The sequence below is a fragment of the Furipterus horrens genome, unplaced genomic scaffold (assembly GCF_987537825.1).
Source record: "Furipterus horrens unplaced genomic scaffold, mFurHor1.1.pri manual_scaffold_7, whole genome shotgun sequence".
NCBI classification, from domain to species: Eukaryota; Metazoa; Chordata; class Mammalia; order Chiroptera; family Furipteridae; genus Furipterus; species Furipterus horrens.
In genome coordinates this window covers 74108595-74126381 of record NW_028327177.1, presented here as the reverse complement: position 1 = coordinate 74126381, position 17787 = coordinate 74108595, and the positions used below count along the sequence as shown (strand labels likewise).

Here is a 17787-nt window from a genome sequence, read left to right as displayed (position 1 = left end):
GCTCATGTTTATACACTTAATGCAAGCATACAAATTTCTGATCAAATATGTGCTTTTCTATGTACTTTATACTTGTAGGGTTTAAAATACTATGAATTGATTAAAGAAGTAGGAACCACAACATAATTTTGATATTTGAAATTGCTTTAGAGTTCTATAATTTTGCATATTTATTTTCTTGGTAATTTCTTCATATTGTCTTACAGTTTAATACATTTTTTCATTTCTGGAAGTCTGTTTCATTCTTTTCTAAATCTTTTTTGTTTCCTGCTGCTATTTTTAAGCTCTTTTGTATTCTTTGCCTGATGATACCAATACCTAAAGTGTTTGTCTTCTCTTTCTGCTAGTTCTCTCTTATGGTGCCTTGTTTCCCAGTATATACTTCATGGCATTTGAATGTCCACCCTCATTTTCCTTGCAACTTGATCTATGGGAATTCCTTGTGTCCTGAGTTCAGGTTTATTTCCTCTAGAAAAGATGTGTTTGTGCCTGCCAGTGTTGTTCTACTGTCAGGGCAGCCCTGTTCTGAGAAAATCACCCAGAGACCGCTGTGAAAGCAAATAACTTGTTTATTGAGGGACCAAAGGAAAGGAGGAAGAGGGTTAAGGGGAGAGGCAACTCCCAAACCCACTTATGGGCTTGTAGGAGCAAGGGAATGGGGGAATGGAGATTCCTGTTCCTTCTCGTGGGCTTGTAGGAATCACCGCCCTTTTTTGATACTTGTGAAACACACCTTTCTGTAAGGGTGAGTTTGCTTATCAACATATTCAGTAGGTCATTTACATCTCATTGCTTCCCCCCACACACCAGGTTAGTTAACGTAGTACCGAGCCAGGTCCATTACCGAGTCCTCTGGGAACAGGTTCAGCCCATCAGCATATCCTTTGGGAATGGCTAAGTCCAGGGCCAGTTGATTAGCATATACCAGAAGTCCATGTGTGCATTCTAGCTGCCTTCATGTTCTGACATTTCCAGTCTTTTGTTTGTAATAAAAAGAGTGATGCTGAGGTCCAGGGTCACGGGTGGAGGGTTTAGGGCAAAAAGGTGTTGCAGTCGTACTACTTCCTGCTGACATATGGGCATAGTTAAGAGTGTACGTTGCCCTCCATGTCTAAATTTCCAGTGTTTCTTGTGCTGGCAGGGGTTGGTACTGAGAAGTAGACAGGAGAATAAGGGTGTGAGCTGTCTATACCGTAGCTATATTGACGGTCCTTTTGATGAAGCTGACAAGGTGTCACAGGAGGCAGGGTCCTAGAATGAAAGCTAAAAGTATTGTTAGCAAAGGTGTAAGAAGGGGTAGAAGGATGGCCTTCAGAGGGACAGTGAAGTCAAACCATGAGTCTGGTGAGCTGCTCACCTTATCCTTTAATTGGGCAGCTCGATCCATTAGCCTCTTAACCATGTCCTGTACTATTCCAGATTGGTTAACATAAAAAAAGCAGTTTTCCCCCAAAAAGGCACAGGTACCCCCTTTGTGGGCAGTAAGGAAGTCTAAAGCCTTTATATTCTGAAGGACAACTCTGGCTAGGGAGTTGACCTGATTTTCAAGTTTAGAAATAGCCAGGGCCGTATCCTCTAGGCTTTGTTCAAGTTCTAGGGATAGTTCCTGATGTTATTTGAGGGAAGTTCCCAGCACTGCTGCTCCCATTGCGACTCCAGTAGTAACGTCAAGGGCTGCCAAGGTGGGGATTAGTACTGGAGCTCGCTTTGCTCTTATTGCTGTAGAAAGGGGACTGGGAATCTTTGAGTTGGGTGGTATCACCTGTAGGGGAGGGGCTTGAAAGGCTATTGTGCAGGTCTCTGTCAGTTGGTAGGTAGACAGAGGTAGGCTTGTGATTCACACAGAAAGAAGACGCCAAAATGTCGTAGGCAGACCTGAAGATGAAGACGGTAACTGAGCCTTAGAGTTGTCAGAGATGTGCCTGTATTGAGTGCCCCATATATGTTCCAGGTACCTCCTCAAGGTGCTGTATGGGTTTCTTTCCCAGACCGAGATAGTCTCTGCCCAAGTCATTCCATGGATGGGTCCAGGTACTATGGAATTTGCTATAAAAGGACCTTGCAGGTTGAGAAAAAGATTAGACCACTGGTGACAGTTGGCACTCGCAGGAGAGTCAGAATCTGAGGTGCCAGAGGGGAACAGCAAGGGAGAGGGGCTTCAGGAACAGGAGGTATGACTGGAAGTCCCAACAAGTCTTAGTAGGGGAGGAGACATGAATTGGAGAGGGTATGTAAATTTTGACACTAGGTTAAGACAAGATGGGTGATTCTTGTGTTGCTCCTGGCATGTTATATTGATGGTGAAGTTGCACAGGAGAGCTGGCAGGTGACCTATCGGGCTAGAAGATCCTGAATATTGAGTATAAGAAACAAATAGGTACTTGTTAGCCTTGGGGGATAGAGACCCCGGTGAAGACTGGACCTGCGATAAATAAGGACTTAGAAGTATAAGTGGAGAGGTTTTTCAAATATTGGTTGGCTAAGGCCTCTGATCTCTAGAGAGCAGGGAGCCAGAGGGTGTCAGGTTTCTATGAGTTGTTGGAGAAAAGAGAGATGTTAATAGATCCCCACACTGTATTCTGTATAGGAACAGCTGAGTGTGTCTGTGGATTCAGGGTCATGCAAAGCCAACACTGAGAGTCAGAATAATTACTAGCCTATAAATTTCGATAAGCCAAGAATAAGATGGAGCATAGTCTTGAGGGATCAGGAGTGGGGGTTAGGTAGGTAGATGAGAGAACATTGAGAAGGGGGCAGAATAAAAGGAGGATATACATTATGACTCAAAAATAAGAGAGATTACCAGTCAAATTTCCTACAGGACTTATACAATAGCAAACATTCAAAGGCAGATTTCACCAGGGGTCAGGCTCCTTTTGCCTTTCGGAGATGGTCAGGCGAAGTGGTCCTGAGGGAGTACACTCATAGTCAGGGGTTTCAGTGTCCTCAGTGGTGTCTTCAAGGAGGTAGGTACCAAGATGACTCTGTTTAAAGCGAGAAAGATGTACCCAGGCTGCCTGACCTATGAGTTTGGCTGCCATGGGTGTAGTTAGTAGGACTAAATAGGGACCTTCCTAGCGGGGTGTGAGCAGTTTGTGAGTGAGCCACCTGAGATAAACCCAGTCCCCAGGATTTACCGGTGCCAGAAAGCGACCTTCTTGGGGGTTAGGATGGGCGCAGTCAGTGTGTTCCCACAGGACTTGTTGTGTAGCTTTGAGAGCAGGGAGGTAATCTCCTAGGGAAATGGGATTATCTGGTAAATTTCTTAGAATATAAGGTCTCCCATCCATGAGTTCAAAGGGGCTAAGTAAGTGGGGCTCACAGGGTGGGGTGGCTCGAATGTGGAGGAGAGCCACAGGCAGCAGATGGGGCCAGGGTTCCTGGACCTGAAAAGCAGGCCGAGTTAAGTTGCTTTTAAGAAGCCCATTCATGCGTTCTACCTTCCCTGAGGACTGAGGCCAAGTAGGGAACATGCAGTTTCCAGGTAATGCTGACCTGTGAAGTAATTTTAGAAACAAAGGTCAGGCCATTATCAGATTAGAGGGATTGAGGCAGTCCAAACCTAGGAATAATTTCTGTTAGTAAAACACAAAAAATGCCATTTGCTCCTTCTGATATAGTAGGAAAATCTTCCACCCAACTGGAAAAGGTATCCACTAACACTAGTAGATACTTGACCTTCTTAACTGGTGGCATGTGGGTGAAGTCAGTTTGCCATCTTGTCCTGGAACTTCTCCCCTGGCCTGGTGAGTAGGGAACAGTGGAGGTCTAACTCACCCTTGAGCTGTCTTCTTTTGGCAAACTGAACATTGACGAGTGATCTTGGTGAGAGTGCTAAGAAGTCGGGTGTTATATAGTGTGGGTGTCAACAGATTATTGAGAGCCGTAGGTCCCAGGTGGGTTTGTTGGTGTAAAGAATGTAGGATGTCTTCGTGGCCCTGGGGAAGGATGATGTGTCCATTGAGGGTAAACCATCCATTGCAAAGGGTGGCTCCCATGGCCATATTCCTGGTGCTCCTGGTCCATATATGAGGGGGTGTTGTCCAGCAGGAGAAAACAGAGTTTAGTTTGTCGAGCCTGTAACTGCACTTCATAGTCAGCTTTAGCATTGCCTTGAGTTACATGGGTGTTATCGTGCTGATGTCCTCGGCAGTAGATGATAGAAGCCTTCTTTGGTAATTGAGCTGCTTGTAAAAGTTTTAGGATTAGCTTTGTGTTGACTATTGAAGATTGCTTAGCTGTGAGATATCCCCATTCTCTCCAAATTAGAGCATGGGAATGCAAGATACAGAAAGCATATTTAGTCAGTATAAATGTTCGTTTCCATGCCTGCAGCTTTATGGAGAGCCCTGGTGAGGGCAATGAGCTCAACCTATTGGGAGGTAGTCCCAGGAGGTAAAGGCCCCCACTCTACTACCTTATTAAGGCTTACAATAGCATATCCTACCCCATGTTCTGGGGCCTTTAGGGAACTGCCATCAATGTACCGGGTAGGTACAGACCCAGACAAGGGGAAGTCTTGGAGGCTGGGGAAGGGAATTAGAAAAGAGTACAATTTCCATGCAGTCATGTAAGGATGTGGCTGTCGAAGAGGTCTATGCCAGGTGGAGGAACTTGGCTGGGTTGATAGCATTGCCATGTTCTAAATGAATGTTGGGGTTTTCTACAAGAATGACATGCAGAAATTGGATGCGGGAGGGTGAGGCTGCCACTACTGCTTGATGCATGAGCAGATTCTTGAGAGAATGAGAAGCTACAATGTGGATTACTGCAAAAGGAATTAAATTAAGGGCATCATGAACCAGCAAAGCGGCTTCTGCAAGAACTCACAAGCAGGTCGGCCATCCAAGTGAGGAGGAGTCTAGCAGCTTAGAGAGATAAGCGATGGCCTGTACTTGAGACACCCATGCGCTGGGTGAGGACACATAAGACAAAACCATGATTAGAGTCAACATAAAGATGGAATGGTTTCTCAGGATGCCAAAGAGCCAATGCAGGTGCCGAGATCAGGGCCTGTTGCAATCTGTTAAAGGAACGTTTAAGGCTTGAGGAAGGATCTAGGGGGTCCGTAAGGTTGCCTGTTGTTGCCTGATAGAAGGGCTTGGCTATCAGTGATAGCCCCAAAAGCAGGGATCCAACTCTGGAAAAAATTGGCCAATCCTAGGAAGGAGAGGAGGTCTGCCTTGGTGGCTGGAAACTGAAGGGTTTCTATAAGCATCTTTCTTTCATTCCTCGGGCCTTTTGAATAAGGTGTTAAAGTTAATCCTAGATAAGTGACTTGTTGGGTAAATTGCCCCTTGTGGAGAGACCCAGTATCCCTTGTCAGCCAAAAAGTTGAGAAGGAGGGCCATGTGCAAATGAGAGTCTTTTTCTGAAGATGCTACACAGCAACAGATCATCTACATATTGGATGAGATGACTGGCAGGCAGGTCAGTTTGTGCTAAATCCTGTGCTAATCCCTGTCTGAACAAGTAGGGGCTATTCTGAAAGCCTTGTGGCAGGACAGTCCAGGTAAGTTGTTGAACTTTTTGGGTATCTGGATCCATCCAAGTAAAGAGGTCCTGGGAATCAGGGCTGAGCGAGATGGTGAAAAAGGCATCTTTAAGGTCCAAGATGGTGAAGACCGTTGTGCCAGGTGGGATAGAATTGAGTAAGTTGTATGGGTTGGGGATGGTGGGAGGGATCAGGATAGTAACTTCATTGACTGCCTAAAGATCCTGAACTAGGCAAAAAGACCCATTGGGTTTTTTAATAGCTAGGATGGGAGTATTGGCGGGCAGTTTGCTGGTCAGAGGAGTCCGGTTTTGAGCAGGCAGTGAATGACTGGCCCCACATAGCTTGTGCGCTGAGAGGATACTGAGACTGACTGGGGAATGAAGCCCTAGTCTTGAGGGTGACCCATACCGGCTGTTGCTGTCTGGCTACTGTTGGGTTCTCAGTATCCCAAACAAGGGGGTTAATATTCACACTATGATGGTACAGCTGATGAGGGGTATCTCCCTGGGAAGCTTCTTGTGCTAAAGCCAAAAGGAAAATGGAGTAGGCCTTAGCCCCTCCATCTAGATTAAGAGACAGGGATGCTCCTAGTTTGTCTAGGATGTCTCTACCCAAGAGGGAAACTGGGCATTCAGGCATAACTAGGAAAGAATGCGTGAAGGTTAAGGACCGTAATGTACATGTGAGAGATTTGGTAGCTAGGGTTTTATTACAGACCCCGTTAATTCCAATAACAGAGATGGGGGGTGGGTATAAAACACCTGTGTATTCAATAAGAACAAAATAGGTTGCCTCCATGTCCACAAGAAAGGAGACCAACTTACCTGCCACTGCCATGATTACCCTGATTTCAGCTGTTGAGATGGTTAGAGACGGGGCCTCCGAGCCCAGGCAACATCAGTTGTCTGTGGCGAGCCCCAGCAGATGGGGAATGTTGAAGTCTTCGTCCCTTTCAGGTTCTCTTTCAGGTTGAGCTAAACAGTTCAGAAGCAGTCTACTGGCCCCCCAGTTAGAAGCCAAAGGACAGTCGACCTTCCAGTGTCCCTTCTGTATGCAGGATGGACAAGGACCTGGCAGTGGCCACGGTTGGGAGCATTGTTGTGCCCAACGACCTGTTTGCTTACACTTGAAGCACAGTTCTAGAGGAGGCTTAGGCAAGCCTTTGTTCCCCTGACTTTGCATTGGCTGACCCTTAATGGCAGTAGTTAACATAAGGTATTTTTGCTGGTCCCTTTTTAATTTTTGTTGTTTTTCCTCCTCTTCTCTGTTATTAAAGACTTGGAAAGCAATCCAAATTAGATCCCTTTGGGGAGTTTTGGGTCCATCCTCCAGCTTCCATAACTTTCTTCTAATATCGGCGGCAGAGTATATAATAAAATGGGTATTAAAATAGACCTTGCTTTCTTCCGAGTTGGGGTCCAAGTCGGTGTACTTGAGAACAGCCTCTGTAAGGCAATTCATGAATGAAGCTGGATTATCAGAGAACTCCTGCGTAATTTCTAGGATTTTGTCATAATTGATGGCTTTAAGGGCAGCCCTATGCATACCTTCAATTAGGCATGTGAGAAAATGAGACATCTTAGCCAAATCAGGGGACCCTGACTGATAGTTCCAGTGAGGATCTGCAGTTGGGACTGCAATGGGTCCAGCTGGATTTCTGTTGGGATCCTGGGCTTGTAGAGTGTCCGCAAATATAGAGGTGGCAGAATATGCTCCTTTTCCTCTGGGGTGGTGGAAGTGGTTAGGATGACGTAGACATCTTGATATGTTAACCCCTTGCAAAAGTGGGTAGGATCTGTGGTATAAGACCCTAGATGGTGCTCACTTTGGGCTAAATCCGTGAGGGAAAAGGGGACATGTACCCAGACAATGCCCTCGGCTCCTGCCACTTCACAGAGGGTACAGTCCTGAGGATGGCAGGGAGAATGACAGTGTGAGTGCGGCCCGAGAATGGGTGCAGGGAGGTGAAATTAGAGGGGTGGAGTCCGGGGATGGCAATGGTTTGCCTTCCACCAGTGAGTCAGGAGAGGATAGGGTGAAAGAGTTTACCAGGGGAGAAGTGGAGGGAGCTGTTGACCAGGAGAGAGGGCATATGAGGGTGTCCATGGTCTGAGGGATCTGTTTCTGTAAAAAGTCAAGGACAGGGTAGGGTGGGGGCTGTGGTGTCAGGGGAGTTTATTGTTGCAGAGGAAATATAGGCAGAGGTCAGGTGAAGGAGAATAAGTTGGGGTAGCAGGAGGAGCAAAGGGACAGTCTGCTGCGAATAATAAAAAAAGGCCTCCATGTATGGAACTTCGGACCACTTCCCATTACACCTGAAGTAGTTGTCGAGATTGGTAAGAATTTGAGGGTCAAATGTTTCATGTTCTGGCCAACTTCATTGTTATCAACAGGCTATTGAGGCCAGGCAACAGTGGGGAGAGAAATTAGCTTTTTAGCTTTACCTGGGACTCTTATTTGAAAGGTCCAAAGATTCCAACAGCGACAACCCGAAGGGGAGTCCTTTGGAAGTAGGGACTGATGTGCTCCCATGGTACTGAGAGTAACAACACAGAGGGCGAGCCTTGAGATGGAATGAATCAGGAAGGTTAAGGGGTGTCCCCACTTAAGCCCCTGATTCTATGAGGTGCAAAGGCCTCGAGCGAACTGTCCAGGGGGAGGGCATCCCCAGCCGCCTCAGGAAGTTCAACCGAGCACGAAAGCTCTGAGGTACAAAGGTCTTAAATGAACTGTCCAGGGGGTGGGTGTCTCCTACCACCGCTGGAAGTTCAACGCTGGAAGTTCAACGAGGCGAATGGCCCCAAGGAAGACCTACCTAGGCCTAGGATTTTCGAACAGAAAACGAGGTCAACCTGACGAGAGACTCACCCAATGAAACAAAACTCAGCTAGTTGGTGGATGGAGGGCAGGCCATGGCAAAAGGTCTGGAGGCAGAAGTCGTCAGACAAGCAGATCTCTCGAGCAAGGTGCAAGAGGCAGGGGTGAGAGGGTTCCAGCAGGCCTGTCAGGGGGTAAGCCTGGGATGTGCTGCTGCAGCCCACTGCTCCTCTGCCTGCAAGCTGTCATTGACCATTCTTGGAGCACCTCCTGCCTTTCAGCACCAAAATGTCTGCTCAGAAATCACCCGGAGACTACTATGGAGGCAAATAACTGGTTTATTGAGGAACCAAAGGAAGAGGGAAGGGGGTTAAGGGACGAGGCAACTCCTGGACAGACTCAAGGGCCTATCGGAGCAAGGAGAGCAAGGGAAGCAGGGGAAAGGTGACTCCCGGTCCTCCTTGTGGGTCTGTAGGAACCACCGCCCATACTTCAGGAGGCACCTGTTTTTTATACTTGTAAAACACACCTTTCAGTAAGGGTGAATTTGCTTATCAACATATTCAGTAGGTCATTTACATCTCATTCCTCCCCCCAAACCGCCACACCCACACACCAGGTTAGTTAACATATCGGACTAGGTCTATTACCATTTCCCCTGGGAATGGGTTCAGTCCATCAGTATATCCTTTGGGAATGGCTAAATCCAGGGTCAGGTTGATTAGCATATACCAAAAGTCCAGGTGTACATTTTAGCTGCTTCCATGTTCTGACATCTACCAACAATGAGACTACATTAATCTGTGATGTGATTTTTTTGGATTACTCAGGTAGCTAATATGTATTTGGCCTAGAAGCCTGAGTGAAGGCTGGCTTGTTTTTATAAACTACGTGAGATTTTTTTTTTTCCCTTTACCCTATGCCAGGGTCCAGGACAGGCAAGTTTCTTTGCCTTTTACGTTGCAAAGTTTTTCCCTTTGTCACCCTTACGTGTTGACATCTTTAAGTCCCTGTCTGGATTTTCTTTCTTGTCATTAATCCCCATGAAGACATCAGAGCAGAGCCTTGGTTTTCTTATGGTTTGCAGATACCATGGCACAGGGCTAAAGCTGGCTGTTCTACCAGGTAACCTCTCAGGGTTTGTATTTTACTTTATTGTGGGTTTAATGCAGTCTTCCAACAAATTGTTTTTTAAAATGCTTTTTTATAATTTTAAAAAATTGCTACGAAGGTCACTCAGGATATTTACTGTCAAAAAATGGAAGAATAGAGTCACAGCTCTCTCTTTTTTTTAAAAGAATACTTAGCTTTAATCTTTTGTAAATGTGCATTCCAAAGATTCATGGTAGTACCCAAAAGAATGAAGAAGCTAAAATCCTACAGCCCCCAATTCCCATTTAACGATTGAGTAATATTGCAGACATGTCTTTACTGAGGGCCGGAGCGGGGGTGGGGGGGGTTGGCAGGAGGAAGTGAAATTGGAAGCCTGCTGCCTTTGTGTCCCTGTTCCTCCCCAGGGTGGTTCATTCCCTGATATCCCTCTAAGACTAATAACCTGCTCAAAATCAGTGTTTGTAACAAACTGCATATTTTGAATTTAGAAACTATTTGTTGGCTCCCTGCTGTGAAGATTAAGGAAATTATTTGTACTTCCTCCACCTGTTTCCCCATCTTTTTAGGTGATTCGGATGCCCGCGATATTCTTCTTAGGCCCAAAAGTTGGTTTTAGTCAGAGCACACTTCAGTGCTGCTTATTCCTTTATTTCCCTGGAATTGAGCACTGCATTGTGACCTGCTGATGCAGTCTTTCTATTTCAAGGAACTTTTCTGTTATCTCTTTAAAAACGTTTTTATATTTGCTGGGTTCTCTGTGTTTAAGACCCAACAACCCTTTTTATTAGGTCATCTTGGCCTTCCGGATTAATTTCTTCTGCATTCATTGTGATTTTTTAAGCTCTTCCTCTTTGTCAGAAATTCAGATTTCAGTTGTGCGTGTTCTGTTTTTCACCAGCTATGTGACCTGTTACCTTGGGTAAATTATTTATGCCTCCGTTTCATAGCACCTCTGCTTCATAGATTTTCTGCAAAGATTGAATAAGGTATTAGGGTTGTGTCCGGAAGAAGGGAGGAGTCGGATGGACCAGTTCAAAGCCTTTATTGGAGGATGTTCAAGCAGGTGGGCTGAGTCTGAGTAGACTGCAGCCCCAAGGGAAAGGATAGAGGGATTTTTAAGGGTGTGGAGCAGACCCTAAGGGGAATGGGTCACCCTGCTGGTTGGCTCCAGAGTTCAGGGTATAGGTGTTTGCAGAAGAACAATGTTCTCTGACTAGGTATGGCTGTCAGGAGAATTATGGTCCTTGTTTCTGGAAAATGATTAAGGGAAAGAGGAAGGTGTACTGGGGGTGTAACTAGTCCTCAACTGGATGCTGGTGGCTGAGCCTTATTCACTTCTGTTAATAGGGAACCTTGTGATCGGGTGCATGGCTGGTGATGCATACCCTCTTTGTTTTAGCACAGGCAGTGGCCCAGGTCCTCCAAGTCCCTGTACATTCTAATACTACGTATAAAGCATTTATAACAGTGAGTCAGTCAGTGTTAGCTATTTCTAATTTATTTAAATCTGAAATGTTTGCTTATATAGCATTTGTTTCCTTTTCAGTATGGTTTTCTATCACTTGAATTTCTTATTTTATTGCTTTTATGTTCTTATTAATTTGTTTATCTTTTATTCTTTTTAAGTATATTTTATTGATTATATTGTTACAATAGTTCCAATTTCTTCCCCTTTGCTCCCCTCCACCCAGCACTCCCCCAAACAATAGCCCCCAAGTCCATGCCCATGGGTCGTACATACAAGCTCTCCTGCCTCACAGTTTCATATATTCTTTTTCTTCTTTTTAAAAATAATTAATTAATTAATTAATTAATTAATTTAACAATAAAAAAGAACAGTCCCTCCCTCTCAGACTTAAGACCCTTTATAATCTTATAGAGGACATGGGGCGAAGGTCTTGAGCTCTTCTAGCTGCTTCAAGCTGGACATGGTCATCGTCCTACCTACTCTTGGGTCCAGAAATCCCTAATAAGAGTGGGGGTGTGGAGGGGAGGGTGGCCTTCCCACATGGGGAAGAATCATGTAGACTCCAGGTCAGTTTGTTGTCCCCGAAAACGGCGTGCTTGATTTAACAGGCTGGCATCCTTGTTGTATTCTGGAGGCAACAGATTTGGCAACAGGGCTAAAAGACATCATTCAATCCGTAACCACTAGATGACAAAAGGCAGGTATTAATTTTTCAATGTCCCACATTAGCGAAAAGAAGGGCTTCTTTGGAGGAAGGTGTGCCAGGTACATCTCACCTGTCTAAAACCCTTTTGCCCATTATATTTAGTGTGGGCTGAGGGAAATATTTTAGGTTTCCCCCCTCTCAGACCTCTGGGCTCTTTCTGTCCAAACCATTAGGACAGAAAAGAGAAACCAGTTTTAAAGTGAAGCCCACAGACCACCCCATTCTTCACCAACCCAGCCACTTAGTTCAGCCAAACCATTGAGTCTCAGGACTGCAGACAGGATTAAGTGAGGCCTATAGTACAGACAATCACTCAGGTAATGAGATCATAGGCTTATGCCCTCTGGTTCAATTTTGCTCATTTGTTTGTGTTGTTCATTAGTTTCCTGTAATAGGTGATAGCATAAGGTATTTTTCTTTCGTTGCCTGGCTTATTTTGCTAAGCATAATTCTCTCTAGTTCCATCCATGTTGTTGCAAATGGTAGAAGTTCCTTCTTTCTTTCAGTACTTATTCATTGTCATTTCCCCCCTTTGTACTCGTGTTCCTCTCTGTCTCTCTCTGTTTCTTCATCTTCTTAAAGCAGACTGTTAAGCATCTCTTGCAATGCTGGTTTGGTGGAGATGTATTCTTTTAGCCTTCTTTTCTCTTGGGAACTCCTTATTTCACCTTCCATTTTGAATGAGAGTCTTGCTGGGTAGAGTATTCTTAGTTGTAGCCCTTTGTTTTTCATTGCTTGGAATATTTTTTGCCATTCCCTTCTGGCTTGTAGTGTTTCTGCTGAGAAATCTGTTGATAGCCTTGTTGGAGCTCCCTTGTATGTTATTAGTTGTTTCTCTCTTGCTGCTTTTAGGATTCTCTCTTTGTCTTTGAATGTTGCCATTTTAATTATGATGTATCTTGAAGTGGGCCTGTTGGGATTAATCTTCATTGGGACCCTCTGTGCTTCCTGAACTTGGGTGACTCTTTCTCTCCTCATGTTAGGGACGTTTTCTGTCATTAGTTTTTCAAAGAGGTTTTCTATCCCTTGCTCTTCTTCTTCCCCTTCTGGAATTCCTATGATACGGATATTATTATGTTTCATGTTGTCCTGCAGCTGTCTTAGAGCCTCTTCAGTCTTGTTCAATCTTTTTTCATTTTGTTGCACTGTCTGCGAGTTTTTGTCTACATTGTCTTCCAGCTCGCTGATCCGATCTTCTGCTTCCTCTAGCCTGCTTTTAATTCCTTCTACTGTGTTCTTCAATTCAGAGATTGTATTCTTCATTTCCTCCTGGCTCTTATTGATAGCTTCTATGTCCTTTTTGATGCTGGTGTAATTCTCAGTAAGTTCCTTGTAGTTTTTCTGGAGTTCTTTGTAGTTTCCGCTGAGCTCATTGAGCTTCTCCATAATCCATGTTTTGAATTCCATATCTGATAGTTTGCTCCCCTCTATTTCATTTAGCACTTTCTGGGGATTCTACCTTTCCTTTCGATGAGGGTTTGTTTCTCTCCCCATTTTTGTGACTCCTATTGTTTGTTGGTGCTTCTTAGAATGATCTCTATCTTTTATTCTTGAATTATTGTTTCTTACAGATTAGGTTCTTCACCTCTTTTGCAAGTTCTATTCTAATTTTCCTATTTTTTCTCCTCTGGGATGTTGAGTGGCTTTGCTGTTTTCTTTTGTCTTACAGCTGTTGAAAGTAAAGTAACCTGTCCAGATATTTTCTTTGCTATATGAAATTTCGCGTGCCATTTTACTCAGGGATTACATTCTAAAGCCTATCTGTAAGGCAGAAATTGAATGTAGTTGAAATAACTCCCACCCTTTAGCTTGCTCGTGAAGTACGGAATTATCTGGTGGGTCCACACCATCCATTTGTGCAGCAGCTGCTTGGTCTGAGGTCCATTCTGAGTCCTATCTAGTCTCTGTAGCATGGAGACACTTGAGTCGAGGGGAGGGCTCAGCTGCAGCTGTGGGCACTAGTCCTGGGGTTGAAATGAAGTGCACTCCCAGTAGAGAGAGTGCATCCTGTCCCAGAGGAGAATTACCTGGCTCTTGTGTTATTTGCTAATGTGTCAGTGTTGCTCCCACTGACTAGCCTCCAGCCATTGATCCCTCCCACAGCCCACCTGCAGTCCTTCTCTCTTTCCTACTTAGCCAGCTTTTCCCCAAATTTGGGATATTAGTAAGAATTTTCAGGTTTTCTTGATTCTGTGGCATCTTTGAATGGGTTAGTGTCATGAGTCTGTTCCATCAGTCTTCTGTTTTTTTGCACGGCCACCTTTGTGAAGTCTGTGCATGGGGTCTGCTCCTGAATAATTGTGGCTGTTGGGAGAGTGACGGTACAGCTGCTGACTTTTTCCTACGTTCTGTTTATTTCATTAGAATTGAAGGAGGGAGAGCCTGTGTTCTAGATTTACTCTACCAAATCTCTCCTGTTTTTTGCTAGAACAGTTTTGGATGTTTTAGGAGGATTTACTAAGATAATAGACTAGACTTTCTTCTGTGTGGCTACAACTTCTGTATGTAATATCTCATCTCACTGGGCTTGCCCAGCTGCTCTTCTATATTCCCTGCCTTTTGTTCTTTTCAGCCCTTCTTTCTCTACTGCTGCTGTGGGCCAGTAGTGAGTCAGTTCCTGAAGTTTTCTCGAATTTAGTATATTTTCATTTCATGCACTAAGCATAATAATTTGTTGAACTCTATCCAGCCTGATTTGCATTTTGAACCCAGTAATAGGAAGATTTCTTATTTCTTAATACTGTTTTACTTACTATTTCTACTAAGATGTATTTAAGTAAGGCTGATTTTCTTACCTTTTTCTTTACTATATTATAACTTTAAAATCTCCTGTTAGAAAGGCCGTAAGAATATTTAGGACAATAATAACAGCACCTTTTTTGACAGCTGCTTTGTGAAAATCATGTGTCTTCTTATATGTGTTCTGTTGTACTTTTGAGAAAATGTGGAAAGAAAAGGTGTAATTTCATTTATTGTTTCAGTGTATGAATGGAAAATCACTCTGTAAGTTTGAACCCTGCAGGTTCTTTGCAAAGACAGCAGCAGCATAAGAGCCTGGTTGAGAGCTGGTGCTTTTGTTGACTAGACCTGGTCAAGTCCCAGCTCATCCAGATGACAGCCCTTTGATCATCTCTGTTCCCTTATTGGTTAAAATGGGGATATTAGTGTAAAAATAGTAATGAGGTTATATGAAGAATAAATGAGCTTTTTAAGAAAGATTTTTAAGGTAGTATCTGGACTCTTAACAGTAATAGTAAACCATATCTGCCTTTAAAGAACTTCTGGTCTTTGGAGAGGATGTGTAGAAATTAACATAGGAGCTGTTCAGCTGATGTTTCATGGGAGTTCTTCACAATAGATGTTATTTTTAAATGTAGGGGAGCACAGAGTCATTAAGAGGTGAAGGATGTGTATATTGAATGGATGTACTTTAAAACATGGTAGATATGGGAAGGGTAAGAGGTAATTTTGGGGGCAGAGGGAGGAACATGAACGAAAGCAGAGGTAATCACAGTATTAGGTGGTGAATCTGGCTTTTTGTTTTGTTTTTGTCTTTTTCTTTTTGTGTGATTCAGTTTTGACTGGCATACATGGTTCATTAAGAGGAGATGGAAGTGATGTAAAACTAGAAAGGAAATGGTGATGGACAGAGACTTGACTTGGGGTGGTGAATACACAATACAGTGTACAGATGATGTGTTATAGAATTATGCACCGAAACGTGTATAATTCTATTAACCAGTATCATCCCAATAAATTCAATAAAAAGGAAAGAAAAGAAGTAGAAAAGAGCCAGGCTATGGAGAGTTTTGTTTTCTTTGGTCAGTGGAAGAAGTCATTGAAGGGTTTTTATAGCAATTCATTAACTATGCATGCATCATTGAGCAAATGCTTGAAGGTATGTTAATTTTCACAGGTGCAAAATCAACATGCAGAAGAAGAGTTTCTTGCTGATGATCTCTTTAGGTAAAGTTGAATTTCAGCTTTCTCATGAATCTTAGAGAGATATATATAAAATTCAGTTCTATTCATGTAGATTAAATATTTGTTTTTTTTTCTGTCCTTAGAAATAAAGACTTAGTCCCTTTACCTAAAGAATGTTTTAACATAGATTTGTTTTTACTATTTGAGCCCCTATTTGTTGGGTTTACTGGATATAGCTTCGAAGTTTGGGGTTGATTCAGTGAAATTTGTATGGGGGCATTCAAGTAGAAGAAGGTTCCCAAGCCAGGTGAATTTGGCTGAAAAATTTGTGAGATTTTCAACTCTGAGTAGAATTATGACTGAATAGGTTTTGAATTAAGACAAGTAAAATACCAGAGCATTTGCTGAGCTTTAATTGCATACATATAGAAACAAGAGGCTGGATTAGTTTCAAAGCAGGTTCTTGTGGGAGGTTTAGAAGAGTTCTAATGACATATTTTCAGCATTCTTACAGGCCCAACAAACCCACTCTCAAATACTCTATTGTAGGTAGATAGTGTGGTTAGGGGAGAATGACATTTTTCCAGACTTACTTAAGGCAAAATGAAAATGGTAATACATTTTTGAGTCTGTTTTGCAGCCTATTTGATTCCTTAATTTCATTATTGACGATATGAATCAATGGTCAAAATGTTGACAAACAGTGCTGGTTTTTCATAACTATTCAAGTGAAATAATCTGGTTGCCCAGCTACATTTGTTTAATTGCTATAGGAGAACATTTTGTGAAATAATTATGTTTTAGGCTCATTATTGCTCTTTTGTGCAAATGGTATATTTTAATTCGGGGAGGGGGAGAGTGGAGAAATCTTTGAAGCCATGCTGGAAGAAATATAAACACATATTTATTTTTAAATAATTGTTCTTGTTAATCATTTTATTCTTTTACATAGATTTTTTTATTGATCATGCTTTATTTTTATCAAGTATTTATCAAAGCAACATCAAAGAGATAAATGAAAGTAAAAATATTAGTGAATAACATCTGGTGCTAAGGATAAAATTGTTTGCTAATATTGCCTATATTTTGAAAGCCATGTAACTATTTTTTTAATTTCATCTTTATTGTATTTTTTCCCATTGCCATTTTGTCTCCTTATACCCCCATCCTCCAGCCACCCCCCACCCCCCAGTAATGACCTCACTGTTGTCCATGTTTATGAGTTCTTTTTCTTTTTGCTGAAAGGCCTTTAACTTCAGAGTAAAATAAATGCCATCATTTACCTAGATATTGTTTAACCCATTTTTTCCTTTGCAGATACAATCCTAACGTAAAAAGGAAACGATAACTGAGGATTTTATAAAGAAGCAGTGGAAAAATGCTTTCCTGTCAAGCATTACTTCCTGTTTCCTCTGGGATACATGTGTATAGTAGATAAAGGGATTTCAAGTTACAAAGATTCTGTGACCTGAACTTGTTAAATAAAATGGACAAAACTCCATTTCTTTTGTGTGTGACAAGTAGTATGGTTTGTTGTTTTCAGTCTTTGTCATCTCATCACTTATGGTAATCTTTTTCATTTTTAAATTTGTTTTTTGTTTATTAGTGAGTAGTTAGAATAGTCTTAAAAGTATAAAAGGGTAAGGATTAAAATGTCCCCCTTCCACCACTCTCCTAGCTATTGGTTCCCCTCTTCAGAAATAAATCCATGATACTGATTTCTTATCAGTCTTTCCAAAGGTTTTCAATGATTGAATTTCTATGAATATCATCTTTCATTAATTTCCTACAAAAATGATAGTATAACATATGAAGATTTCTGCACTTTACTCTTTTTCACTGCATACATTGGGAGATTTTTTTGTTTTGTTTTGTTTTGTTTTGTTTCTTTTCCATGCAAGTGGCCTTCTCTGACCTGAAGTGACCCGAATGAAATGGGTTTCAAAGGTGGTGAAGATGTTACCACATGTTCTGGTACTGGAAACTGGAGACAATGTGGAAGACTTCATCAAACTTGTGGAAGAGCCCTTGCTGGGTCTTCCTGGAAGATACAATGTTCCTCCATATCCAGTCAAGGGAAGTCACCACATGTAAGTATCTGGCTAAGGTAATTAGACAAGCCCTCAGAACATAATGTCGTTTCCTTTTAGGAGATAGCTTGTAAACGTGTTAGCTTTGTTTCATTAGCCCTTCAAGATTTTTGTTTAGGAAACATTATTAAATATGTATTATATACAAGCAAGCCCTCCACACACTGAATAT

General features: G+C 42.6%; 1 protein-coding gene across 2 annotated transcripts in view; it reads left to right on the top strand.

Annotated features, from left to right (window-relative positions):
- NBN (nibrin) overlaps positions 1–17026 on the top strand; it is a 68842-nt gene extending 51816 nt beyond the window's left edge. For both annotated transcript variants that reach the window (XM_090283817.1, XM_090283816.1), the window contains 2 exons: positions 15518–15567; positions 16843–17026. In XM_090283817.1, the coding sequence (XP_090139943.1) occupies positions 15518–15567; positions 16843–16873 (81 nt within the window). In that variant the 3' untranslated portion in view covers positions 16874–17026. The remainder of the gene's footprint in view (positions 1–15517; positions 15568–16842) is intronic.
- The last annotated feature ends 761 nt before the right edge of the window (positions 17027–17787 follow it).